Source organism: Phyllobates terribilis, unplaced genomic scaffold, assembly GCF_046119375.1.
Source record: "Phyllobates terribilis strain yellow unplaced genomic scaffold, ASM4611937v1 Scaffold_3__8_contigs__length_932513732, whole genome shotgun sequence".
NCBI classification, from domain to species: domain Eukaryota; kingdom Metazoa; phylum Chordata; class Amphibia; order Anura; family Dendrobatidae; genus Phyllobates; species Phyllobates terribilis.
Window position 1 is genome coordinate 204,859,724 of NW_027362763.1, and position 27,651 is coordinate 204,887,374.

At 44.8% G+C, this 27,651-nt stretch overlaps 1 protein-coding gene and 1 long non-coding RNA gene across 3 annotated transcripts in view; one reads left to right on the forward strand and one right to left on the reverse strand.

Moving 5' to 3' along the window:
• ATG4B (autophagy related 4B cysteine peptidase) overlaps positions 1-2,155 on the forward strand; it is a 30,559-nt gene extending 28,404 nt beyond the window's left edge. For both annotated transcript variants that reach the window (XM_073674566.1, XM_073674565.1), the window contains one exon: positions 146-2,155. In XM_073674566.1, coding sequence (XP_073530667.1) covers positions 146-219 — 74 coding nt within the window. In that variant the 3' untranslated portion in view covers positions 220-2,155. The remainder of the gene's footprint in view (positions 1-145) is intronic.
• The window catches only part of LOC141259085 (uncharacterized), a 55,050-nt gene that overhangs the window by 23,869 nt on the left and 3,530 nt on the right, over positions 1-27,651 (reverse strand). The window contains exon 2 of the long non-coding RNA XR_012318370.1: positions 27,540-27,611. This is a non-coding gene — a long non-coding RNA (uncharacterized lncRNA). The remainder of the gene's footprint in view (positions 1-27,539; positions 27,612-27,651) is intronic.

Here is a 27,651-nt window from a genome sequence, read left to right on the forward strand (position 1 = left end):
AAATTATTTTCCTGGTATGTTTTTTTTTTTTTTCATGATAAAAACATGGCATTTTAACATGGGTGTGTGAACTTTTTATATCCATTGTATAAAAATGTAATAAACCTTTTACGCTTCAAAAAATACTGAATCCTGCTTGTGTTAGATTCCTCAGATGCAGACCGCCTTGACAGATTCTTTGACTCAGAAGATGAAGAATTTGAAATTTTATCTTTTTGAAGAAAATAAAAGACAACGTGACAGATAAAAAGGAAAAGCGTAATATTCCACAGTAAGGAGACTGCTGCTTCTTTCTTATTCATAAGAAACTACAAACATTGCTGGATATAAGAACTGTCCTATATACAAAGCCCTGTATCGTAAGACAGTGCCTAACGCCAGGACGCCCAGATGCGGCTAAGGTTGAGTGCGTTGTATGGAGTCAGTTTTGTTACATTCCATGAGCAAAGATAAGAGAAGGAAGTCTGGCCGTCTGTGAAGATGTGGAATACTCTATCACTAAGATCAGGATTTTTGGCTGAGCAGACATTTCTCATTTGATACCATCACACAGAATATACTTCTTCTAAGTTTACTGGGATGAAGAATTCCATAAAAAGCCTTTAATTGCCTTCAGTGACAAATGTTTTTGTTTTTTTTGTGGATGTTTGAAATTTCTCCATTGTCTTCAGCTTACGCCTTGCATGGTCTTATGACCAGATCACAATATACTGAGCGGCTGAAAGTATTCGATGGTTCGGATTTAGCCCGTCATGAGGGCAGCGCTTGTTACTAACTTTCAGTATAGCAGTCGCCTACATAAATGGATGTAGCCATCCCGTGACTTCAATATTTATTTCAATGTTATTAAAAGTTTCTCCAGCCGACTTTATTTTTAAAAAAAAAAGATCCAATTAAAGTGATAGTAACGTTTTAAAAAGCAAAAATGTCATCTTCCGCAATCTTGTTTTGTCAAAAGTTAGGAAAGGAAGTGTTCTATGTTTCCCAGTAGACCCCCAGCTATATCCCATTCTGGTGCTGATGTAACAGGTAGTTTGGGAAAGTGTAGGGGATCTGGCTGGTGTCATCTATGCTGTCTGCAATGGACATCCGGTAAGATGAGCCCAACCACCTCATCAAGTCCTCAGCTAGACATGTAGGGATCAGAGGATAGAAGATTTTACAGCTTATTCCATTCAAGAATGTTTCCATATTAGAATTTATTCATTGGCATCGTTAAGTGTAATGTTAGATTACCCAAGTTTTCAGCAAAAGATCAAACAGCGACTAGACAGAAATGGATGGAATCTATCATAGCAGCAAGGTATATGTATGCTGCCAACAAACGAATAACCAAAAAAATAAATGGAGATGACCAAATCGATGGTCAAATGGCCACATCAGTAGTCCATGCCGCAGGACTGGAGCCCTCCTACCTACCTGCCGTGTCCCCAAGATATGGGTGCGGTCATATGTTCATCACACCACAACGATCATGTTGAGGTGTGATGTGTGATGGAGTCGTTAAGCCAAACCCCCGACTCTTCAATTTCCATGACTCCGACTCCACAGCCCTGTCTCGGGGTACAGCTCACTAAATGCTTCACATCGTTCATTTCTTTAACCGCTTCCCAACCCCCCACTGTATATAAACGTCGGCGCTGCCTGGGCTCTGTGCAGCGCCTACGTTTATAAACGGTCGGTGGTCCCGCAGTGCTCAGGACCACCAGGGTTCTGAAAGCACTGTGGGTGCGGTGCAGAGCAGTAGCTCTGACAGGGGACATCATCGGGACCTGATTGGATCAGGTCCCAATTATGTTAACCCTTTGTTATCTTCTAGATGCCGCGATCCATTAGCGATCACGGCATTTAGAAGATAGTGAGAGGAGAGGGGGTTGTCCACTTACCTTTCCGACGGCCCCAGTGATGCCAGATGGGACCTGGCTTTGTCATGGCAGCCGGAGGTCACATGACCACCTCCGGGTCTGCCATGCACGGTGTCCTGCTAGGCTCAGCCAGCAGCTGAGTCTAGCAGGAGATACTGACAGTGTAAAACTGTCAGCTCTTATGCAATGCAATACATGTCTATTGCATTGCATGAGAACAGTGCTTAGAAAAATAAAAATTGAAGTCCCATACAGGGACTAAGTAAAAATGTAAAAAAAAAGTCTAAAAATGTTTTCATACTGTTAAAAAAAAAAAAAAAAAAAAAAAGAAGAAATCCTAAAATCAAAAAAATATTAAACCAATAAATCTGTATATTTATGCAAAAACAAAAAAAGTACACATATTTGGTATTGTCGCGTCTGGAACAACCCGATCTATAAAACTGTCACACTAATTAACCCCTTCTGTGCACACCATAAAAATAAAAAACTGAGCAAAAAACTATGCTTTTTCATCATATTGCCAAACAAAAAGTGGAATAAAATGCGATCAAAAAGCCAAATGGAAATAAAAATGGTACCGCTGAAAACGTCATCTTGTCCCACAAAAAAAAAGCTGCCATACAGCTCCATCAGCCGAAAAATAAAAGTTATACCTCTCAGAATAAAGCGACGCAAAATGTTTTTTTCTATAAAATAGTTTTATTGTCTAAAAGCGCCAAAACATAAAAAAACATACTGACCCGAAAAATAAAGTCGTCTTATCAATTTTACCACACCCAGAACGGCATAAAAAAAAAACCTCAAAAAAAAAATTCTGAATTGCTGGTTTTTGTTCATTTTACCTCCTAAAAAACGTAATAGAAAGCGATCAAAAAAATGTCACGTACCCAAAAAGGGTACCAATAAAAACGTCAACTCGTCCCGCAAAAAACAAGCCCTTACATGACTGTCGGCCGAAATATGGAAAAATTATAGCTCTCAAAATATGGCGATGCAAAAAACAGATTTTGCAAAACTAAAAGCGTCTTTTAGTGTGTGACAGCTGTCAATCATAAAAACCTGATATAAATCTGGTATCGCTGTAATCGCACCAAGAATAATCAATTATACCATACGAGGAACAGCGTAAAAAGTAAATAAAACCTATTCTTCACCTGCTGCTGATTTATTATGTCTCCCAAAGATCGCAGTAAGGCTCAGCACACATCCTGCGCTCTGCCCTGACCGCTTACACTGGGTTTCCGTGTAAATCTCTGAAATACGTGATTCAGACGGAACCCCTGGTGGAAGATTCCCTGCAATGAGACAGATGGAGGCACCGTGGATGCCGTCTGGCCTGTGACCCCACAGTGTCAATTTTTTTTAGGCGTGCATAAAAGTGCGGTTGGCCACAGTTTTGTGCACTTCTGAAAAAAAGGACACCGCTAAACAGAGGCCAGACGGAGTCCAGAGTAACTCTGCTGCCTCATTATAGTGAATGGATCCCGCGGGGGTTTCATCTGAATTGCATCACTTGGAGATTTAGATGGAAACCCCGATGTAAGTGCTCAGCCTAGAGCGCCGGATAAACGTTATGTAAAATGCTCCCAATAAAAGCTTCAACTCGGTCCTCAAAAAAAGCAAGTCCCCACTCAGGTCCGTCATCTGTTAAAAATATAAGGGTCTTCCAAGTTACTGGTAACACAAAGGCTCTGGAAAAACGAAATGGCCCTTGCCCCCCAAAAGAAATTCAGAAAATTTTGTGTTCCCAAATCCAAATGCCTCCTTCTCTTCTGAGCCCCACAATGTGCCTAAACTACATTTAGGGTCCACATGTTTGGCATTCCTGTAGCGATGAGAGCTTGCCTAATTTCCAGGTGCATGTCTCCAGAAGCATGAGCTGGGCACAACGTACTGGTCACTACAACGTATTGGTCACTTCAACAGCAGTTTGAAATTTTCACTCCGCAACATCCACTTCTGCTTGTTTCTGGAAAAGACCCATTGAGTCAAAATCGGCACTACACCTCTAGGTAAATTCCCAAAGAGGTATAATTTTCAAAATGGCGTCCCTTGAGGGGGGGGATTCTGCTCTCCTAGCACTTAGGGGCTGTGTATATGGAGTCTGCAAACTATTCTACAATGATTTGTTCTCCAAGAGTCAAATAGCACTCCGTCCTACCCGGGTCTCACCGTATGGCTAAGCGATACTGTACAGCCACTTATGGGGTATTGCCACGTTTAGAAGAAATTGTGTGACACATTTCGGCACCATTTTTACCCATTGCCTTGTGTGAAAATATAAAATCTGAGGCTAAAACAATTTTTTTGTGGTAAAAATATAATTATTTTTTCTTCACTGCCCAATGGTATAAATTTAAAAATTAAAAAATACTCACTACTTCCCTAGATGAATTCCTTGAGAGGTGTAGTTTACAAAATGGGGTCACTTGTTGGGGTTTCTGCTGTTTCGGCATGTCAGCGACTCTTCAAATGTGACATGGTGTCTGCAACCTATTCCAGCCAACATAGCGCTCCTTTCTCTTCCAAGCTCTGCCGTGTGCCAAAGCAGTAATTTTCCACCACATATGGGTTATCGGCGTACTCAGGAGAAATTGCACAACAAATTTCATGGTGCAATTTTTCCTGTTAGCCTTATGATAATGCAAAATTGGGGGATAAAAAACATTTTTGTGGGAAAAAAGTGAAAATTTTATTTTTACTGCTCAATATTCTGAACTTCTGTAAAGCATCTGTAGGTTCAAGGTGCTCACCACACATCTAGATAAGTTCCCTAAGTGGTCTTGTTTCCAAAATGGTGTCACTTGTGGGGGGTTTCCACTGTTTAGGGACATCGGGGGCTCCCCAAACGCAACATGGTGTCTTCCCCTTCCGAACCCTGCCGTGCGCCCAAACAGTGGTTTTCCCTCACATATGGGGTATCTGCGTGCTCAAGAGAAATTGCACTACAAATTGTGTAGTCCATTTTTCCTGTTACCCTTGTGAAAATAAAAAAAAATTGGGGTCTAAAGTAACACTTTTGTGAAAAAAAGTTAAATGTTCATTGTTTTCTATCGCCTTCCAAAAATTCCCGTGAGGCACCTAAAGGGTTAATAAACTTCTTGAATATGGTTTTGAGCTCCTTGAGGGGTGAAGTTTTTAGAATGGTGTTCACTTTTGGGTATTTTCTGTCATAAAGGCACCTCAAAGTCACTTCAAATAAGATGTGGTCCCTAAAAAAATGGTTTTGTAAATTTTGTTGGAAAAATGAGAAATCGCTGGTCAACTTTTAACCCCTATAACTTCCTAACAAAATAAAATTTGGGTTCCAAAATTGTGCTGATGTAAAGCAACATGCGGGAAATGTTATTTATTAACTATTTTGTGTGACATATCTCTTTGATTTAAGGGCATGAAAATTGCAAAACTTTCAAAATTTTTGCCAAATTTCCATTTTTTTCACAAATAAACGCAAGTCATATAGAAGAAATTTTACCACTATCATGAAGTACAATATGTCACGAAAAAACATTCTCAGAATCAGTGGGATCCGTTGAAGCGGTCCAGAGCTACACACGTGGTCAAAATTGTTGGTACCCCTTAGTTAATGAAAGAAAAACCCACAATGGTCACAGAAATAACTTGAATCTGACAAAAGTAATAATAAATTAAAAATCTATGAAAATGAACAAATGAAAGTCAGACATTGCTTTTCACCCCTGCTTCCACAGAATTAAAAAAAAAAAATTAAACTCATGAAATAGGCCTGGACAGAAATGATGGTACCCCTGAAAATAATGTGACAAAAGGGACATGTTAAATCAAGTTGTGTCCACTAATTAGCATCACAGGTGTCTACAATCTTGTAATCAGTCAGTGGGCCTGTGTATAGGGCTACAGATACTCACTGTGTTGTTTGGTGATATGGTATGTACCACACTCAACATGGACCAGAGGAAGCAAAGGAAAGAGTTGTCTCAGGAGATTAGAAAGAAAATTATACACCAGCATGTTAAAGGTAAAGGTTTTAAAATCATCTCCAAGCAGCTTGATGTTCCTGTGACTACAGTTGCACATATTATTCAGAAATTTAAGATCCATGGGACGGTAGCCAACCTCCCTGGACGTGGCCGCAGGAGGAAAATTGATGACAAGTCAAAGAGACGGATAATACAAATGGTAACAAAACAGCCCAGGATAACTTCTAAAGAGATTAAAGGTGAACTTCAAGCTCAAGTAACATCAGTGTCAGATCGCACCATCCTGTCGTTGTTTGATCCAAATTGGACTTCATGGAAGACGACCAAGGAGAACAACATTGTTGAAAAAAAAACATAAAAAAGCCAGACTGGAATTTGCCAAACTACATGTTGACAAGCCTCAAAGCTTCTGGGAGAATGACCTATGAACAGATGAGACAAAAATGGAAGGCACATCGGCTCTATGTTCACAGATGGAAAAATGAAGCATATCAAGAAAAGAACACTGTCCCTGCTGTGAAACATGGAGGAGGCTCTGCTATGTTCTGGGGTTGCTTTGCTGCATCTGGCACAGGGTGTCTTGAATCTGTGCAGGGTACAATGAAATCTCAAGACTATCAAGGGATTCTAGAGAGAAATGCGATGCCGACTGTCAGAAAGCTTGGTCTCAGTCGCAGGTAATGGGTCTTGCAACTTGATAATGAGCTAAAACACCCAAGAATGGCTAAGAGGAAAACATTGGACTATTCTCAAGGGGCCTTCTACGAGCCCTGACCTAAATCCTATTGAGCATCTTTGGAAAGAGCTGAAACATGTCGTCCGGAAAAGGCAACCTTCAAACACGAGACAACTGGAGCAATTTGCTCATGAGGAGTGGGCCAAATTACCTGTCGAGAGGTGCAGAAGTCTCATTGACAGATACAGGAATCGTTTGATTGCAGTGATTGCCTCAAAAGGTTGTTCAACAAAATATTAAGTTAAGAGTACCATCATTTCTGTCAGATTCAAGTTATTTCTGAGCATTGTGGGTTTTTCTTTCATTAAACGAGGGGTACCAACAATTTGACCACTTTTGTATTACCTCATAAAGTGATAGTGGTCCGAATTGAAAAAATAGGCCTGGTCACGAAGGCGAAAACGGGCTCTGGCGTGAAAGGTTAAATTACCTCTTTTATTCCCACCGCATCACAGCTTACATACTGATTAATACTTGTTACATGCTGAAACCCTCTATTTTAACCCCTTCCCGACCCGTGTCACACCGTTTGTGACATGGAAAACAGTTCGTTCCCGACCCATGTCACAGCGTCTGTGACATGGAGGGAAAGAGCCCCTGCAGCGCCTGCGAGCGGGGTCGCTCAGGTGTCACAGTTGCTACTGCAACTGGACATCCTGAAGTCGACCCCCCCGGGGGGTGGATTAACCCCCCCGTGCCTGGGACCCCTCCGATTGGCTGTTTCATTTTCACTTTTAGTGAAACTGCCAATCGGTATGAATTAAATATTTCACCAATGAAAATTGGTGTAATATTTAAATCTGGGCATTGCCTGATGCTTACAGCATCAGCCATTGGCTGGGGGGAGTGTCACCTCTGTTCCCCCCCTCCCCCCAGATCTGATTGGGGGGCTAGCGTCACATGGATACTAGCCCCAATCAGATATGGAGGGATGGCTGAAACCTCCCAGCACCTTCCCAACCCTAGATCGTCTGCTGCGGACCCCCTGCTGCGGACCCCCTGCTGTGGACCCTGTGGATCGCGTCTGCCGCCGCCACCGCTGATCAGCGGTAAGTATTGCCGCCACTCCCCCTGACCCCCCCCCCCGCGCGACCCCCCCCGCCCCCCTCTCCACCCCCCCTCCACTTTCATACCTGCACCCCGACCTCCGCTCCCTCTCCCACGTCTTCATCCACCGGCTGCTGCTCTCCTTCTGACAGTGATCACAGCAGCAGCAGGCTCAGTGTAAATGCCCTGCTCCTGTGATCAAACCCACCATCCCCCAGTCCCAGTGATATCACCCCCCACCTCCCAATAATCACCTCCTCCCCCAGTGTTCACCCCCCCCCCTGTTCCCAGTGATCACCCCCCCCCCCCCCGAAAACCCAGTAATCAGCCCCCTGCTCCTGCCAGCTCCTGCTCCCCTTTCTGCCCCAGTAATCACCCCCCGATGCTGCCGGCCTCCTACCCCCCCCTTGCTGCTGCCGGCTCCTGCCCCAGTGATCACCCCCTTGCTGCTGCTTCTGGCTCCTCCATCTCCTCAGCCCCCTCCTACGTCTGACCGCCCCCTACGTCTGACCGCCCCCTACGTCTGACCGCCCCCTACGCCTGACCGCCCCCTACGCCTGACCCCCCCTATGCCTGACCGCCCCCTACGCCTGACCCCCCCCTACGCCTGACCGCCCCCTACGCCTGACCGCCCCCTACTCCTGACCGCCCCCTACCCCTGACCGCCCCCTACGCCTGACCGGCCCCACACGTGACTGCAGAAGGTTACACCAAGCACACACACGTACACTCACACTATAATAAAGTTTTGATTTTTTTTTTTTTTTACACACGCACAAAGCACACAAAATGTCCCGCCCGTCCCGCTCATCCCAGTCTAGGGCGTACTCAGCTGAGGAGGCTATGTCAGGTTGGTGTGTGTGTGTTGTAGTGTATGAGATTGTGTGTGTGTGTGTGTGTGTGTGTGTGTGGTGTATGCACTACAATATACCACACCGCACACCAACCTGACATGCACTACACAATGGTGTCCGCTAACAAATTGGAACCCTTTGCGTTTGGAGAGTCCCTGTGTGCCCAAACATTGGAGCTCACCAATAAGTGACCCCATTTTGGAAACTAGACCCCCCAAGGCACCTATATAGATGCATAGTGAGCACTTGGAACCCCCAGGTGCTTCACAAATTGATTGATAAAAATGAAAAAGTGAAAAAAAAAAACACTTTTTTATTTTTACGGATTAATTTCCTAAGGACCTGGGGGTCCCAAGTGCTCACTATGCATCTAGATAGGTGCCTTGGGGGGTCTAGTTTCCAAAATGGGGTCACTTGTGGGGGAGCTCCAATGTTTGGGCACGCAGCGGCTCTCCAAACGCAACATGGTGTCTTCTAACAATTTGAGCCGACAATTTGTTAGCGGACACCATGTTGCTTTTGGAGAGCCGCTGTGTGCCCAAACATTGGAGCTCCCCCACAAGTGACCCCATTTTGGAAACTAGACCCCCCAAGGCACCTATCTAGATGCATAGTGAGCACTTGGAACCCCCAGGTGCTTCACAAATTGATTCATAAAAATGAAAAAGTGGAAAAAAAAACACTTTTTTGATTTTTACGGATTAATTTGTGAAGGATCTGGGGGTTCCAAGTGCTCACTATGCATCTAGATAGGTGCCTTGGGGGGTATAGTTTCCAAAATGGGGTCACTTGTAGGTGAGCTCCAATGTTTGGGCACACAGCGGCTCTCCAAACGGGACATGGTGTCCGCAAACAAATTGAATGGAAAATCGGCTCAAATTGTTAGCGGACACCATGTTGCGTTTGGAGAGCCCCTAATGTGCCTAAAAAGTGGAGCTCCCCCACAAGTGACCCCATTTTGGAAACTAGACCCCCCCAAGGCACCTATCTAGATGCATAGTGAGCACTTGGAACCCCCAGGTGCTTCACAAAATGATCTGTGAAAACAAAAAAGTACTTTTTTTTTCACAAAAATTTTCTTTTAGCCTAAATTTTTTAATTTTCACATGGGTAACAGGATAAAATGCATCCTAAAATGTGTTGGTCAATTTCTCCTGAGTACACTGATACCTCATATGTGGTCATAAACCACTGTTTGGGCGCATGGCAGGGCTCAGAAGAGAAGGAGCGCAATTTGACTTTTGGAGCTAATTTTCCATTCAAAAAGTAAAATGGCGCTCCTTCCCTTCTGAGCCCTGCCGTGTGCCCAAACAGTGGTTTATGACCACATATGAGGTATCAGTGTACTCAGGAGAAATTGACCAACAAATTTTAGGATGCATTTTATCCTGTTACCCATGTGAAAATTAAAAAATTTAGGCTAAAAGAAAATTTTTGTTAGAAAAATAAAAATGTTCATTTTTTTCTTCCATGTGGCTTTAGTTCCTGTGATGCACCTGAAGGGTTAATAATCTTCTTGAATGTAGTTTTGAGTAGCTTGAGGGGTGCAGTTTTTGGAATGGTGTCACTTTTGGGTGTTTTCTGTCATGTACACCCCTCAAAGGGACTTCAAATGTGATGTGGTCACTAAAAAAAATGGCTTTGCAAATTTTGCTGGAAAAAAGAAAATTTGCTGATGAACTTTGAACCCTGTTAACTTCCTACCAAAATTTTTTTTTTTTTCAAAAATTGTGCTGATGTAAAGTAGACATGTGGGAAATGTTATTTATTAACTATTTTGTGTCACATCACTCTCTAGTTTAGCAGAATAAAAATTTAAAATTTGAAAATTGCAAAATTTTCAAAATTTTTCCCATATTTTTGATTTTTTCACAAATAAACGCAAATATTATCGACCTAAATTTAATACTAACATGAAACGCAATATGTCACGAAAAAACAGTCTCAGAATCGCTAGGATCCGTTGAAGTGTTCCAGAGTTTTTACTTCGTAAAGGGACACTGGTCAGAATTGACAAAAATGCCAAGGTCTTTAGGGTCAAAATAGGCTGGGTCCTGAAGGGGTTAATGCTATGTACACTGTCCAAACGCTAACTATTCTTTAAGGGAAAATTAACCATATTTTTTATATGGGACAGGTATAAAATTGTACGAGTGCACTGTATAAAAGCTGGGTGAATAGTATGTTACATTTGTCGTTTACAGATGTGAGATATGTACATGTGTTATATTTGTTATATGGAGGTTACCATAAACAAGTTAAAGCTACAGTACTCCAATTCCTCTTTTAATATTTAGGAGTACAGGGTCCCTGTCATAAAATCAGTGTTAAACTTGTCAACTTCACTTTTCTATTCATTCATATGGTTTTGGAGATTACATTTTATCACGCTGCCTCACACACACACATGGTTATCAATGCTTTTATGCAGCGTAAATAACACTGGAGGTTAGTCGTCAAAACCTATCACCAACAATATAATCTTTTACTACTTTTATATGCCCCAATGGCTAACAAAAAGTGGAGTCTGATCTTGCAGTCCTACTCCTATCATCCACATTTCATTCTCTGAAATGTAAATATATATTTTTTCAGGGTGAAAAAAACAAAACAAGCATCAAACAAGTCAAACTGATCTTGAAGGCTGACAAACTATCAATCCATGTTCTATCAGGGATTGCAAATTAGCTCTGTAGGGTTAAGTTTCCACTATAAGTTTTTGGTAAGTTTTTGACACTGTGTATTTTCACTGCATCAAAAACGCAGCACCGTGGCGCCACTAGTTTGTCATGACAGACTGGGGTCTGCTGATGACCCCCGTGCCTGTCACTACGATCCTCCTGTGCTCGCTGGCCGGCTTTCATAGGGGATCGTAATTTCTATTATACATAGCTTGTGCTAAACATAGCAGTGCATTAGCTATTAGAACTATTAAATACAGTGAAAAGTTTAAAAAAAAAAAAAAAAATTTTTAAATATGGAAAAAAATGTTCAAATCACCCCCCTTTTTCCCCATTGAAAATAAAACAAGAAAAAAAAATACTTATTTGGTATCGCTGTATTCAGAAATGTCCGATCTATCAAAATATAAAATAAATTAGATCGGAAAACGGCATAATGAAAAAAAATTAAACTCCGCAACATTGCAATAAAACATAATAAGAGGCGATCAAAACATTGTATCTACCTCAAAATGGTATCAATAAAAACATCAGGTCAGGGCGCAAAATATAAGACCTCACATAGCCCCATATCCCAAAAAATAAAAATGATACGGGTCTCGGAAAAATGGCAACAAAAGCAAAAATTGTTTCTTACACCACTTAAATAAATGTAAATACTTTTATGCCCAGTACAAGAAGCAGCCTCCTGGATTACAGACAGAGGGAGGACAACACCAGGGTGCCTCATGTGGTCACATACAACCCCCACTTGAGCATCCTAAGGAAAATTGGTGCTGATCTCTAACCCATATTCCACAGTGACCACAGACTGAAAGGAATATTCCCAGAACTACCACTTCTCTCCTACAACCAGCCCGCTATCTTAGGGAATTTATTTTAAAAAAAGGAAAGGTCAAAGTTGCCTCCTAAAACGCTAAGAGTAATTGCTGTAAGACATTGAAACTGCATTGCTGCTAGAGAAACATAAGAAAGCGCTACAAAATGTACACATTAAATATATTTTTTTTTAAATTCTGTAATATTAATAATAAAAATTACAGTAAAGGATGGTACTTAGTGCATAGATTGGCCAATATATGTGTGCCCAACAGCCAGCGTCAAGGCGTCCTTCATTGTTGGGTCCTTGTCCTTCTGTCACCTCTCTTGGGCTGAAATACAAGCCTACAATTTATGGGTCAGGACTGAACCAGCTAACTACTTAAAATCACCTGAGGCTGATGGGGGGAGGGAGTGTGATGCGCCCCCTGGGCCGTGTGTGGGGGAATACCCGGAGCCTGGTCTCTGTGTAATGCTAGGGGTTGTAGTCTCCGTGGCGGCGACCCGGTCCCGTGGCTCAGGGTGGTCAAACCAGTGGCGGATCTGTTTATTTGGTTTTTAATGTTTAAATGTCCGACTACGCCACCCGTGGATTGTGATCACTGAGAACCGCCGCTGCGGGGCAGACCGCTGAGGCTGATGTTGTGAGCGCAGCAGAGGGTAGTATAACTCCCCACGGGAGGAGTATAGCGTCAGGGCAGCGTGTGCAGATTGTGAGGGTTGTGGTGCATGGGCGCAGGAGAAATGACTCAGAGTCCGTGCAGTGCTGTTCAGGGTCTTTACTGTTGGTAATGAAGAAGGCCCTGCCGGGAGTACTGGCTAACATTAGAGACCTGGTCAGTCTGTGAGCGAACAAGAGTCCCCCTGGCCAGGTGGAGGTGTAGGCCTTCCCGTCTGACTGCACTCTTCCTGGCTACCCTGCTGTAGTCGTGTAGTAGCCCATGTCCCTGAGTGTACCGTGTGGTGCTCACCCGTATGGCTGGTGACTTGGGGCCTTTGGTACCTTCCAATCCTCGATGGCGGTGCCGGTCCCTTGCGTGTGACTGAGCCTCCGGGCTTTCTATGGCCAGAGGACCTGAAATCCCCTGCCAGGTGGTTTCTGCTGCTGGATGTGGATATCCTCACAGCCTCGGACTCCGGTGTCCGGTTCTCTGCGTCTTCGGCCAGGACGAGCTCTGCTAGCTCCAGTCCCTGGCCTTCAGCTCCTGTCTCCTACAGAGCTCCTTGCTGCTCTGCTCTCTGGAACTACTCCCTAACCCCGCCCCAGATCCAGTTTATAAAGGGCAGGTTCCTCCCCTCCCTGGACTGGGGCAGGAGGCGTTGCATGCAATCGTGCTCCTGACCAGGAAAACCCATGCTCATTCTCAGACATGGTATTTCTACCACTGTGGCAACCAGACCCCCTGGGGTGCCACATTCCCCCCTGGTAAATTTTAGTACTCCGGGACTAAACACATATTATGAAAACATACATAACAGGGTATAAGCAATAACACAACAACAAATGTACAAGGAGTTCAGTCTTTATAGGTCACGGCGCTTCCGTAACCAGGTGTCCACGTCACCCAAGATGTATTTTGAGGGACCCGTCCCAAACCCTCCACGTAGGCCCTGGGGTGGCTACAGGGCATCGATGATCCGGCGTTGGACCACGTCTTCAGCCACCTCCACGGGTTTTTGTTCTGTGGTCTGGCACAAAAGGGGCACTTAACAGGTGCAACTATTTACAAGGTACAGTTCCGGTTATTCATTGTCCATAACCTGTCAGTCCATAGACCCTGTCGGGTAACTTGAGAAACATAATTATTATTCATGCAACAAACATAAAACATTTCAACATTTGCAATATACAGGTATATATCATTTTTTTCTTTTAGATTCTCCAGCGAGCGGGCTTCTGACCTCTAGTGCTCCTGGTGGACCTACGTAACACACTATCTGGTGGTGTTCTTTCTGGGTCCCCTGTTTCCACCCCTTGTGTAGTGGGCTCGCTAGTGACGGCACTACAGGTGTTTGGAGATGTTATGGGTAGGTTGGGCAGCTTTCTGCGTACTCTTTGGCTTACCATGGGCACGGCAGGCTCACTACTAGCAGAGGGTTGATTCTCCTGGGCTGCTGGTATGGAATCTTCTGCCTCCGGGGCCGGTTGCTCTCCCAACACTACTTGCTCTTCTGTAGGCCCTTGAGGGGCTGGCTGGAGAAAGGTAAGGACGGGTACCACAATAGCGTTGTTAATTTGTGTCCAGGACCGGGGAAATTCTCCGAGTACTGTACTGACTATTTCTTCCCTTTCCTCTGCGGGTTGAGGGCTATCTTGGTCTTCATCAGTGTTTTGCAGCTGCTCGGGACACTTCTTCAGGTGGTCTCTGGAGACAGTGGCTGTGGTCTCTCCATCCTTACTGATAATGCATACTTTCGGATTCTCATGGCTTGAGGGCAGTACTGTGTACGGGTCTTTCTCCCACTGGTTATCCAACTTATGGAGCCGCCTCTTCCTCTTCAAGACCTGCTCTCCAGGTGCCAGGGGAGCAGCAGGAGCATGCTGGTTGTAAGTCCTCTCTTGCCTTTCTCTTGCTTGAGACAGACTTCTCTCAACACTCTCCTGCACTTTGCGGTACTGCTGCTGCCGTTCTGTATCCCAGTCTGCCTCTGACGAGGTGTCCTCGGGTGTCAGGACTCCCATATCCAGGTCAATAGGCAGCTTACCAGGTCTTGCTCTCATTAGGTAAGCTGGGGTGCAGTTGGTGGAATTTACTGGGATGTGGTTATACAAGTCCACCAGATCAGGCAGTTTTTCAGGCCACAGACTGCGTTCTTCCAGGGGCAACGTTTTCAGCAATTCTATCACCACCTGGTTCATCTTCTCGCACAATCCGTTGGTTTGGGGGTGATAGGGTGTTGTCCTTATCTTCTTGCAGCCATACAGGTTGCAGAACTCCTGGAAGACCTCCGCTTCGAAGGCTGGACCTTGGTCAGTCAGCACTTGCTCCGGGTACCCGTGTGGACAGCAGAAGTGCTGCTGGAAGGCTCTAGCTGCTGTCTGAGCTGTTAAGTCCTTGACAGGGACCACCACCAGGAACCGGGAATAGTGGTCTACGATGGTGAGGGCGTAGACGTACCCGGACCTACTTGGAGCCAGCTTCACATGGTCCAGGGCTACCAGTTCCAGTGGCTGCTTGGTGATGATGGGCTGCAGGGGAGTCTTCTGGCTGGCACGGTCCTTTCTTCTCAGGTTGCACGGGCCGCAGTCTCTGCACCATCTCTCAATGGCAAATCTCATGCCTACCCAGAAGAACCATTCACGCAACAGGAACTCCAACTTCTTCCATCCAAAGTGCCCTGCTCCGTCGTGGTATGCCTCCAGGACCATAGCCGCGTCTCGTCTCGGGACCACTACCTGCCAGGTCAACTCATGTGTCCGGGAGTTGACAATTCTCCGGCACAGCTTCCCCTTGTAGAGAAACAGTTTACTCTTCTCCTTCCACAGCTGTTTCTTCCAGAGCGTCTGGGTCAAGGCGGGCATCAGCCTGTGTCAGCATCTCTTTTACCAGGCGGACGGCTGGGTCACTGTCTTGCGTCTCTGCCCAGCTGTTTTGGGGTAAGGGATTGAACATGGCAGAGTGCTTGTCCCTTACACAGTGGGAACACTGGGCAATCCCATGACGGTGGAACGCAGGGAGTTCAATCTCTTCCAGTTCTTCTGGATCTTCCCCTCCGTCCGTCAAGTTCAGCATCCTGGACAGGGCGTCTGCGTTGGCATTTGTGCATCCCGCCCGGTATTTGATGGTAAACTCATAGTTGGACAGCCGGGCCATCCATCTATGCTCCAAGTCTTGCAGTGTCCAGGTGTGTCAACGGGTTGTTGTCCGTGTACACAGTGAACTTGGCAGAGGCAAGGTAATCTTTAAAACGTTCCATCACTGCCCACACCACCGCCAGGAACTCTAGCTTGAAGGAGCTATAATTCTCAGGGTTTCTCTCTGTGGGCCGTAGCTTTCGGCTGGCGTAAGCAATTACCCGCTCTCTGCCTTGCTGGATCTGGGATAGTACGGCTCCCAGCCCCACGTTACTGGCGTCTGTGTGGAGGATGAAAGGCTGGCCGTAATCAGGGTAAGCCAGGATCTCATCCCCCATGAGGGCCATCTTCAGCTGGCGGAAAGACTCCTCTTCCAGCTTGTCCCACCTGAAGGGAGGCTTCTGATTCTTGGTCTTTGATTGACCTAACAGGAGGTCTTGCATAGGGGCTGCCATTTTGGTGAACCCGGGGATGAACTTTCGGTAGTAGCCTACCAACCCGAGGAACTGCCGCACTTCCTTTATGCTGGAGGGTCTTGGCCAGTCCTTAATCACTGTGATCTTATCAGGGTCTGGAGCTACTCCGTCAGCACTCACCACGTATCCCAGGTACTGTACCTTTGGTTTCAGTAGATGACACTTGGAGGGTTTCACCTTTAGGCCGTAGCCTGCCAGGGCATCAAACACCTCTGCCAGGTGTTTCAGATGGTCCTCATATGTTTTGGAATACACTATGACATCGTCCAGGTATAGCAGGACCGTCTCGAAATTCCTGTTCCCCAGGCGGCAATCCATCAACCGCTGGAAGGTTCCTGGTGCGTTGCAGAGCCCGAACGGCATACAGTTGAATTCGCTGAGACCCATCTGGGTGGTGAACGCGGTCTTCTCCTTGTCTGCCTCTACTACAGGAACCTGCCAGTATCCGCTAGTAAGATCCAAAGTGGAGAAGAAGTTAGCAGACTTTAATGCAGCTAAAGATTCCTCTATCCTAGGTAATGGGTACTCATCTTTGTGTGTGATACGGTTGACCTTTCTGTAATCTACACACATTCTCACAGTGCCATCTTTCTTTTTCACAAGAACTAGTGGAGCTGCCCAGGGGCTACAGCTGTCCCTGTTTACCCCAGCCTCCTTCATTTCTCGCAACATTCCCTTGGCATTCTGATAGTGTGCAGGGGGTACAGGTCGGTATCTTTCCTTTATGGGTGGATGGTCTCCTGTGGGGATGTGATGTTCTACCCCCTTTACTTGCCCAAAGTCTAGCGGGTGTTTGCTAAAGACTCTTTCGTACTCCTGCACCACCCGGTAGACTCCCTGTTTTTGGTGTGAGGGAGTAGAGTCAGTGCCCATATGCAACTTCTGACACCAGTCCTCCATTTGTTTCTTGGAGCCGTTACCCTCCTCTGGTTGAGATGGAGGCAAGGGTTCCACGGCCTTTACAGAGTTTTGGTTAACGGTGAACAATTTGGCTAGAGTGGCATACCGGGGCAAGTATACTTCTCTTTCCCCATTGTTTAGGATGCGGACGGGTACCCTCCCATGGCGTACATCGACCACCCCCCGTGCTGTCAAAATGGTGGGCCTACTGTCTGAGTAGACGGGTTCTACCATGGCTTGGTAGTCCCTTCCTCTTAACCCGATTGCAGTCCGGCACCAGAATATCATCTCACTTTTTGGGGGCATGGCGGTAGGGAACGGGTCACTCATCCTAACACTACCAATCTCACCACCAGACAGTTCTACCTGTTGCCTTTTCATCAGGGCTCTGATCTCTTTTTGTAGCACAGGCTGCTGGCTGGAGCTGGCGTTCATCGCAACCTGCTGTAATATGACAATTATCTCTGCAAGACAATTTTCAATAACATTAGTACCCAAGGTTATCTTAGGGTGGCTTTCACGACGGTCAATGTCCACAATAATCAGTCCTTGCGCTGGCAGTTCAACTTTACCAATTTTTATGGTCACCTCCTTGAATCCCACCTGCGGCACGGGCTGACCATTGCTTGCGATGATGCTCAAATTGTCATCTGGGTAGCGGGTAATATCCGAGTCATTCCAGTACCGCTTAAAGAGAACATAGGGGATGGTGGTTACCTGTGACCCGGTGTCCAGTAGTGCACTCATAGGGATGCCATCCAGCACCACAGGCAAGACCGGTCGTCCCCCTATGTACTTATCACGCCAGCTGGATGGGCCTGATGGTCTTATGCCTGGGGGTCGGCCCTCTGCCCCAGCTTGGGCCCGTTTAAATGACAGTACCTTGCCATATGTCCTGGTTGGTTGCAGCGGCGGCAGATGGGTTGTTCGTTCTGGTCGTAGCGGTCGCTGGGCCTTCCTCTGGACGATGGGATCCTCCTCTGTCGGCGCCAAGGGACGTCCTCCAGACTGGAAGCCAACTGGAAGCCAGCTGGATCTTTCCTGGGGGGGGGACACCTGTAAAGACTGCACAGTTCTGGTTAAAGCGGCAACGCTTTTGGTCAGCTCTTGGACCTGATGGTGCAGGTCTGCAGCCGGGGCTTTGTCCAAAGCCTGTGCATCAGCTCCCACAGGCTCTGCAGACAAGGGCGCCGCCTCCTGGTGATAGGTGATAGCAGGGCGCCTGTAGGTTACAGCGCCACCTGGTGCCGGTTCTCGGAGCACCCGGATGGCCCTGTCTTTAAACTGCGCAAAGTCCAAGTCAGGGTTCTGCAAGGCCATTACACGCAACTGGGTTCGGTGGGCGCTGGACTGTGGACCCTCAATGAACTGTTCAGTCAACAGATTATCCTCATTCCGCACGCTGTCAGGGTCTTCCTGCTTAATGGCTCTCAGGGCCTCCTGCAAATTCAAAGCATAGTCCCGTATACTGTCTTGTGCCTGCTGTTTGCATCCATAAAATTTTAGTTTGATCTCTGCTGAGGTGCGGGTATCAAAAGTGTCCTTTAGACGGGCCAGTATTTCCTTTACAGTCCCCTTTTCCCTGGCTGACCAGGACTTCACTTCTCTTTGGGCTGCTCCGATTAACTGGCCTATCAGGATGCTCACTTTTTGTTCCTCGGACAGGGGGTATATTTTGAATAGGCTATTCAGTCTTTCTTTATAGTCGCTCAGGGTATGCGACTCCCCTGAGTACTGGGGTAATCATGCCGCTCCGGGGATATACGGCATCGTGACCGGCATCACTGCGGCAGCAGCCGCGCTGGCTGTGGAAGCTCCCTCCATTCCTGGTGTCTTCCTCCCCCCTAGTTAACCGTGGCCTACTCCCGTTGCTTCTTCTCCATAGGCCGCGGCTCCGCAGGAGATCGTCGGGGTCGAGGACCTTGTGTCGCGCGCTGGTGACGTCGGCGTCCGCTGGGCTCCTTCCAGGACTTGGCGCAGCGTCAGTACGTAAGACGGGGCTTCAGCTCTCGCGTGCTTTTGGCGTCCACGCCCCTCTTCTTCCTGTGCGGCGTCCCAAAAATGGCGCCCAATGGTGGGAAAATGGCTGCGGATGGCGGGAAACTTCACCACGGTAAGTATCACAGTCTTTCTTCAGGCACGAAATCCTGCCGACTACGCCAAAGTTGACGCGACCCCTGGGCCGTGTGTGGGGGAATACCCGGAGCCGGGTCTCTGTGTAATGCTAGGGGTTGTAGTCTCCGTGGCGGCGACCCGGTCCCGTGGCTCAGGGTGGTCAAACCAGTGGCGGATCTGTTTATTTGGTTTTTAATGTTTAAATGTCCGACTACGCCACCTGTGGATTGCGATCACTGAGAACCGCCTCTACGGGGCAGACCGCTGAGGCTGATGTTGTGAGCGCAGCAGAGGGTAGTATAACTCCCCACGGGAGGAGTATAGCCTCAGGGCAGCGTGTGTAGATGGTGAGGGTTGTGGTGCATGGGCGCAGCAGATATGACTCAGAGTCCGTGCAGTGCAGTTCAGGGTCTTTACTGTTGGTAATGAAGAAGGCCCTCCTGGGAGTACTGGCTAACATTAGAGGCCTGGTCAGTCTGTGAGCGAACAAGAGTCCCTCTGGCCAGGTGGAGGTGTAGGCCTTCCCGTCTGACTGCACTCTTCCTGGCTACCCTGCTGTAGTCATGTAGTAGCCCACGTCCCTGAGTGTACCGTGTGGTGCTCACCCGTATGGCTGGTGACTTGGGGCCTTTGGTACCTTCCACTCCTCGATGGCGGTGCCGCTCCCTTGCGTGTGACTGAGCCTCCGGGCTTTCTATGGCCAGAGGACCTGAAAATCCCCTGCCAGGTGGTTTCTGCTGCTGGATGTGGATATCCTCACAGCCTCGGACTCCGGTGTCCGGTTCTCTGCGTCTTCGGCCAGGACGAGCTCTGCTAGCTCCAGTCCCTGGCTTTCAGCTCCTGTCTCCTACAGAGCTCCTTGCTGCTCTGCTCTGCTCTCTGGAACTACTCCCTAACCCCGCCCCAGATCCAGTTTATAAAGGGCAGGTTCCTCCCCTCCCTGGATTGGGGCAGGAGGCGTTGCATGCAATAGTGCTCCTGACCAGGAAAACCCATGCTCGCTCTCAGACATGGTATTTCTACCACTGTGGCAACTAGACCCCCTGGGGTGCCACAAGTGCACATGCCAAAAAGAGAGTTAGAAACAGAAGCATAGTGAAAATGGCCAGCACATCTTACCAGCAAATATAGTCCACATACTGTAGTATGAACATGAAAAATGGCTATTTTATATTTCAAATTCATATTGAAATATAAACCAGACATCAGCATTTGTAGGTGTCTTACCTCAAATAGACTGGGGGTCATTAGTCCAGACATACTAAAGCATTAGCCTAAGTTTGCTAAGTCTGAGGTTTAATCTTTATTACTGAAGGGAATTAGCCTTTTGTATGCGCTGTGTTTGTCAGGCGATGCAGAACTAGAAACAGACGATTACACAAAATTGTAAATATGACTACAGGCATATGGCTTAAGATGGAGAAGCTTATTGTAGTACCAAAAATATAAGTGGCTATCTTAAACTCATTATGATGTATCCAACCATTAATCAATATTCTGATTATATATTCTGTGTTAAGGTGTATTTTATCTGTGAATGTATCTCACTGATACATAGCTTCTTAACACAATATACTGTCTGGGAAGAAAACCTTGTTCTGATTTGTAACCTTGTGTAGGATTTACTCTTATATGTAAACATTATGAAGAAGAAGAATGATCCGTGAACAGGTCTTGTCCGGTATTGCTCATCTGTGATAGCTGGCCACTGTCACGGGATTAGAATGTTGGACAACAACCTATGAACTTTCATGCTCACGTAATATTAGGTTGTGTAAGCGTTTTTCTAAAGTATAAAGCTGTTGAAGAATTCAGTTATGGCAGAAGCATTGTGGACCTTTGAAGAGGACGCTCTTCAAAGTGTAGGGGACCTAGGATGCATTCTCTGGCCATCGCTGAGCGCTTCTCCAGCTGAAGTTTCCGGACAGATGATGTATATGCTACTAGGGAAATCTTTTTCTTCTATCCAATAGTAAATATGTAACCTTTATAAGTATTTAGCCTTAGTAACCTTTAATATACAAAAGTGTACGCAATATCATACTATTCCTTTGATTCTGTATTTTATCTTTAAAATTAACTATTATAAATAAAATTGTGTTATATTACAAGTGGTTGCCTTCTTTAAAGCCGTATCCGAACCTTATTGCTAAAATACTTGGCAATACACATACCCAACACGAATCAGGACTATAAAATCATGGATTTCTTTTCATGTACATCATCCAATGTGGTGTACATGGTACAAGGTGCCCAGAAGGTGTCTATACTGGAGAAATCATGCAAAAACTACAAACAAGAATGAATTTACACAGACACACAATCAGGAATGCACTGGACATTCCTGTGAGATAACATTTCTCTGCACCTGGACACTGTATGACAGATCTAAAAGTCTTAATACTAAAAGGTCATTTTAAGAGAGAAAGAAGAGAGAAATAATTGGGAATTCAAACTGATCAGAATGTTCAACACCTTGACAATAGGACTCCATTTAACACTTGGATTTGTGACTCACTACATGGACACAATACACACCTCCACCAGATGGATTAACAATAACTAAACATTCCCACAGCCTCTCCATTTGTCAAGAATTCTGTTGCCTTCTACAGTTTGACCACTAGTGGCTGCTATTGTTCACTTTAATAATTGTGCTGCAGTTTCACTCCTTACCACTGGAGACTGCTGTTGTGTTCTATAATGCCCCTTTTCCAAGATGGCAGATTCTGAATCTATGGAATCCATCTTGTTTGGGCCTACTTAAAGCCACATGGATCTCTTACTCATTGATTGAGAATTGTGTCTAGCTGTTACGATACTGGGTAGTACTGCTGGAAACCAGTGGCTGAAGGAGCACAAGCAAGAACAGCAAGCGGTAGCAGAAGTTATTGGAGATAGCAAGGAGTTGTAGAGCACAATCTTTAGATAAATTAGAACAGACTGGGTATAATGTTCAGGAGCTGTAGACTGAAACTAGGCTAACAGATAGACACAATACTCAAGCAATGAGTGAGAGATCCATGCGACTTTAAATAGGTCCAAACAGGAAACAAGATGGATTCCATAGATTCAGAATCCGCCATCTTGGAAAAGAGCAATTGTAGAACACAACAGCAACCTCCAGTGGTAAGGAGTGAAACTGCAGCAGAATTATTAAAGTGAACAATAGCGGCCACTAGTGGTCAAACTGTAGAAGGTAACAGAATTCCTGACACTAATTTGATTTCCTTGGCTTATCATAGGAGGCATCCCCCTTACACCTCATGAGCAAATGTCCTGCTGTAATATCTCTTAAATGTTGTGCCTTTGTCTTATCAATTCATTTGTAAACCGGTCTGAAGAAGGAGCCTCTGTGCTCTGAAAACTTGCATATATATTTTTTCTTGTTAGCCAATAAAGGTATCACTCCGAGAATACTTTTGTCATTTCTGGGCATAAAAATATTTACATCGATTTTCCTGGCTAACACGGTACCACAATATAACTTTTATTGTACATCACCACTTAAATAAAAAAAAAAACACCTATAAATGTTTGGTATCTGCGTACTCCTACTGACCTGGACAATTATATTGGCAGGTCAGTTTTACCATATAGTGAATATGGTAAATAAAAAAAACAATTTAGGAATTGCACTTTTTTTTTTCACTGCACTTGGAATTTTTTTCCAGTACACTATGTGGTAGATTGAATGATGTCATTAAAAAGTATAACTCGTCCCGCAAAAAACAAGCCCTCATATGGCTATTTTGACAGAAAAATAAAAAAATATGGCTCTTGAAAGAAGGGAAGATAAAAACAGAAAATTGCCTGGAAGTGAAGGGGTTAAAACATGACATGCCAACAAGAGAAAACATGCATCAAAAATGTAGATAAAAATGCATATAAAAAAATGCAAATAACCTAATTTACCGAAATGCTGCAGAACATCTGCAGCTTCAATAACTCAATAAATACTCATGCAAATGTAGCCTTAAAATGGTTATTCCCATCCTCATAGATGGGTATAATTAATAATAATAATGTCTGTAAAACCAAAGAACTTTGAAAAGTTCCAGTTATGTTTTATCGCTCCACCTAGCAACTTTTGTGGCTTATTTCTTTGGTTTTGAGCATATTGGAGCTGAATTTTCTTGTGCTTTTGTGTCAGTAGAGGGTTTTCATTTAAATTGGAATCGGTGAACTCTGCTTCCAGCTGTGTCTTTAGGAACATTCAATGTCTTTTCTACCTTTTTGTATTGTTTTCCTTTTATGTGCAAGGCAACAATCTATCTTAAAATGTTTGGACCACTCTCTTGATTTAGAAATATGGGAAATGTGCAATCAAACCACATACCTGATGCAACTACTGAAGCCATTGATTTGTTGCCTCAGGTGTACATGAGACAACGCCTGATATGTGATGATATGTGAATGTGTGCAGTTAGGGAGTCTATTCAGAGGGTTGAATAATTCTGAGACTTCAGTTGTCATTGAAAGTGGCATTTGGAGGGAGGGTGGAGTTGCGATTGAGTGTGTACTTTCTATAGTGCCTGTGCAACTAGGAGCAAGAAATTCAACCTTTATCATGACCAAAACAACTAAGTAGATCAGGTTTAAATCAGCCAAACGCCCTGGGTCCTCCACGGTAATATTGGCATCTACGTTGGCTGAACCACTGCTTCTCAAGACCCCGACAGGTTGCCAAGTGATTCCTCTACAATATGATTGCTCAGCTATACTTCCCTGGCCTCTTTGGCCACCGCCATTTTGAGGAAGCTACTTTGACTTCTGTCCTCGCAGCTCTGCAGTTGAGTACAGCCCACTTAGGGAAGGGGCTTGTCAGATCACCGCTCCACCAGGTATTCTGACACCTCGCTACCACAGCGAGTCTCACACACCAGTGGTCAACATGATCCATCCCCCAGATAACAGTTTCTGGGGCATGTTATACAGTTAACAGGCATTGCAAATGTCCTATACCTCACCACATGCAGCACTCAGCACAAGCAGGCCTCATCCATTTTCCCCTCTCCCTCAGACCATATAATCCACTTATTCTCTCCTCCATAACAGAATCAGACAACTTATCTGTTCACTCTCCACATAGGTCAACTGGATCCTCTTGGGATAGCTTTTATAAACACGTGTGGAGGAAAGCTGAATAGGAATGGGCTCTTTACAGTTAGAGCAGACTCTGAAATGCTCTACCGCAAGAGATCGTAATGGCAGATACTATAGTAGCATATAAAAAACGCTCAGTGTTTTCTCAGAACAAATGGCATTGTGGGTTATAAATGACCTAGCGATAGAGAATGTATAACTGGTGGACCCATGTGTTTTTTTGCAACCTATATAACTCCTTTCCCTTCTAGCTCATGGTTTCTTCATATAACCAACTCTGCCCAATGGACATTAATAGCATTCCAGCACATAGCTGCACCCTAGAATTTAAATAGAGCACAACTGGATCTCCAGTCAGACCAGCACAATGCTTCGATATTACTCTTCCCGGACCTTTCATGTATGGGTTACTCATACTCCAGCGAGGCGACAGGCCGATTATACGAGCTACGGACCCAGTCAGACATGTCACTTCATGCTAAATAAATTGTGGAAGAGTGTAAGTCAGAATTTGCACAATTCCATGCAGATCTTTCATCGCTTTTTGGTAGATTAGATGGACTCACTAGACCAATCGCCTCAATCCATGATAGAATGTGCCAGCCTTACTAGCCTGATTACAAGAAAACGCAACCCAAATCTTTGTCTTTCAACAACACTTCAATGATCTTGATAACAGAAACATGCATAATAACCTGCATATTTATTGTCTCCCTGAAAAGGTCACCACTCCAGATCTATTGGCAAATCGAGTCTGCCTGTTTTGATTGAATACAATGACCTTCATGTGCTCTACTAACATCTGGACCTTCCCACAGATCTTCCTCTTCTGTTTGGTCATGCCATTTGTATAACCCCTGTTTTATTCCTGGTTTACACTGCACATTTGTAATGTGTTACGTTTACCCTTTGATAGTCTTCTCGCAAGACTATGCCTATTTTAGTATGCCTATACTTTGCCTGCCAATCATCTGTCTTTCCTCTTAAAGGTCCAATGCCCTGAAGGTATTGGTCCTTTGTGAAATACAAATGGTGTCTCACCAGTCCATTAATATATACTGATATTCCAGTGCAATATCCCTATTCATGCCATTTTTAATTTACGTATTCTTTCTTTTGTAATACTTTTCTGTTTTTCTTTCTATTATTTCTGTGTTTTCTTTTCTACTTTGCCCCATCACTACCGAGAAGGGTCTGGAACCAACTCTGAGCCTGTGAACTCCCATCACTCACTGGATGCATCCTACTTATCTCAATGGCCAACCTAACCCTCATCTCTGTTAGTGTTGAAGACCTAAAGGCACCTGAGAAATGTGCACAAGTTTTTCACCATCTAGATAAAAAAGGTCCACATTGCATGTTTCAGGGAAACACATTTTACAAAGGCCACATCACAACAATCAAACATTAGCACTTCAATAACAACCAAGGGTGGATTAAGAGTAGCAAGGGCCCCGGGCAGTTTAGAAGGCGCGGGCCCCCCCCCACACACCTGATTTATCACGTGACATGTCACATGATCCCCTGTGATAGATCATGTGATAGTTCACGGGAAATTAATTTGGCACAATATTAATTGTGCTGCCTCATCTGAGAGCAGCACAATATTGGGGCAGATACCCTGATTCCAGCGATGTGTCACTTTTTCAGCTGCTTGTTGTCATTTTGAGAAAATCACCGTTTCATCTGCTGCAGATCTAGCAGCTCTCTGAATGCTGCGCTCTGTATAGCCCCACCCACACCACTGATTGGCAGCTTTCTGCCCATGCTCAGTGTACACAGAAATCTACTGATCAGTGATGGGGGAGGGGTCCTACAGAACTTACTAGTCATCTAGTGATAATTACCTTCTGACAAATCAATGATTTTATCAAAACAACACTAAGCAGCCCAGTAAGTGACACATTACTGGAATCAGTGCCTCTAACCCTACATTATGCTGCTCTCAGATTAGGTGGCTAAAACCTGATGACAGATTCCCTTTAAAGGAGCTGTAAACACAAAAAAGTTTGTATTAAAAAAAATACAAGCCATTTGTGAAATTAACTTTTTTTTATTGTTAATTCACATTAGACTGTATCTTCAACACTTTTGTCAGCAGGTCTTATTACAGACTCTGAATAGGGCAGCTCTCTCCCTCTCCCTCAGCAGAAAGTCACAGCATGGTTAAAAAATGGGATCTTTTATGATTTTCTCATAATAAATAAAAAAGGACATGCAAGTCCTCCAAACTATTTTCCGTTTCTCTATAGGGGAGGTCCTAAATCTTTCTTGTTCTTTAGTTGATCACATGTCAAAAAGGCAAAGCATTTACTATGAACTCGCCTAAAAAAATATACACTTGGAGAGTAATATCATCATCTGCATGTAAATATTCCTTGACTCTAAGGGCTCGCTCACACTGTCGTATAACAAGGCCGAATGCTATGTGATGTTTTATCGGATAGGACTCGGCCTTATGTTATACTATGGGACAGTGCAGATCTGCGATTATTGGCATGAGAAAATAATCTCATTCGATATTCGGACCATGTGCACCCATACAAGTCTATGGGTGCACGTAAAACATTAGACTGCACTCGGATGTCATCCAAGTGCAGTCCGATGAACACTCACAGAGACTATGGAGAAGATGGAGAAAGTAAGTTCTCCATCTTCTCCATATCTGTGCTGCGAGAGAATCGGATCACACTCAGTTGAAGCTCTGACAGAGTTTGAGCCGAGTGTCATTAGCATAATTGGCCCTATTCTCTTGCATGAGAGAATATATGGCTTAGTGAGTGGACCCTAAAACTGAATAGTAGTGATGGACAGGCACCTCACAAGCGGGATCCATGTAGCTCTCAGATGTCGTGTAGGTAGGGCTTCATTCCATGGGGTAGGGCTTAATTTCAAGGTATATAAAAAAAATGGACTTCAAATAAAAATTAAATGAACACAAAAAGCACTAATTGAATTATTTTTTTCGTATTTATGTTTGCAGCCCCTTTAAAAACCCTTTGAGGACCAAGGCACATATATGTCTCATAGTTTTAAACTGGAAAAAAATTTGATTGAATAAAATTTAAGGTCCTCGAAGGTTTAAGTAGGTCATAAATTCATATGAATACTTGCTCATACAATTGCACATGCCAAAAGATGAAGAACAGAATCAAAAATATGACATTAAGTGGAGCACTTACAGGTATTCAAGGTGAAAGAGACCAACAAAGGCATCGTCTCGAATGACAGTAAATGAGTTAGAATTCAGCAAGCTGAAAATGAAGACAGCAGGTTAGAAGCGAACCAGACTTT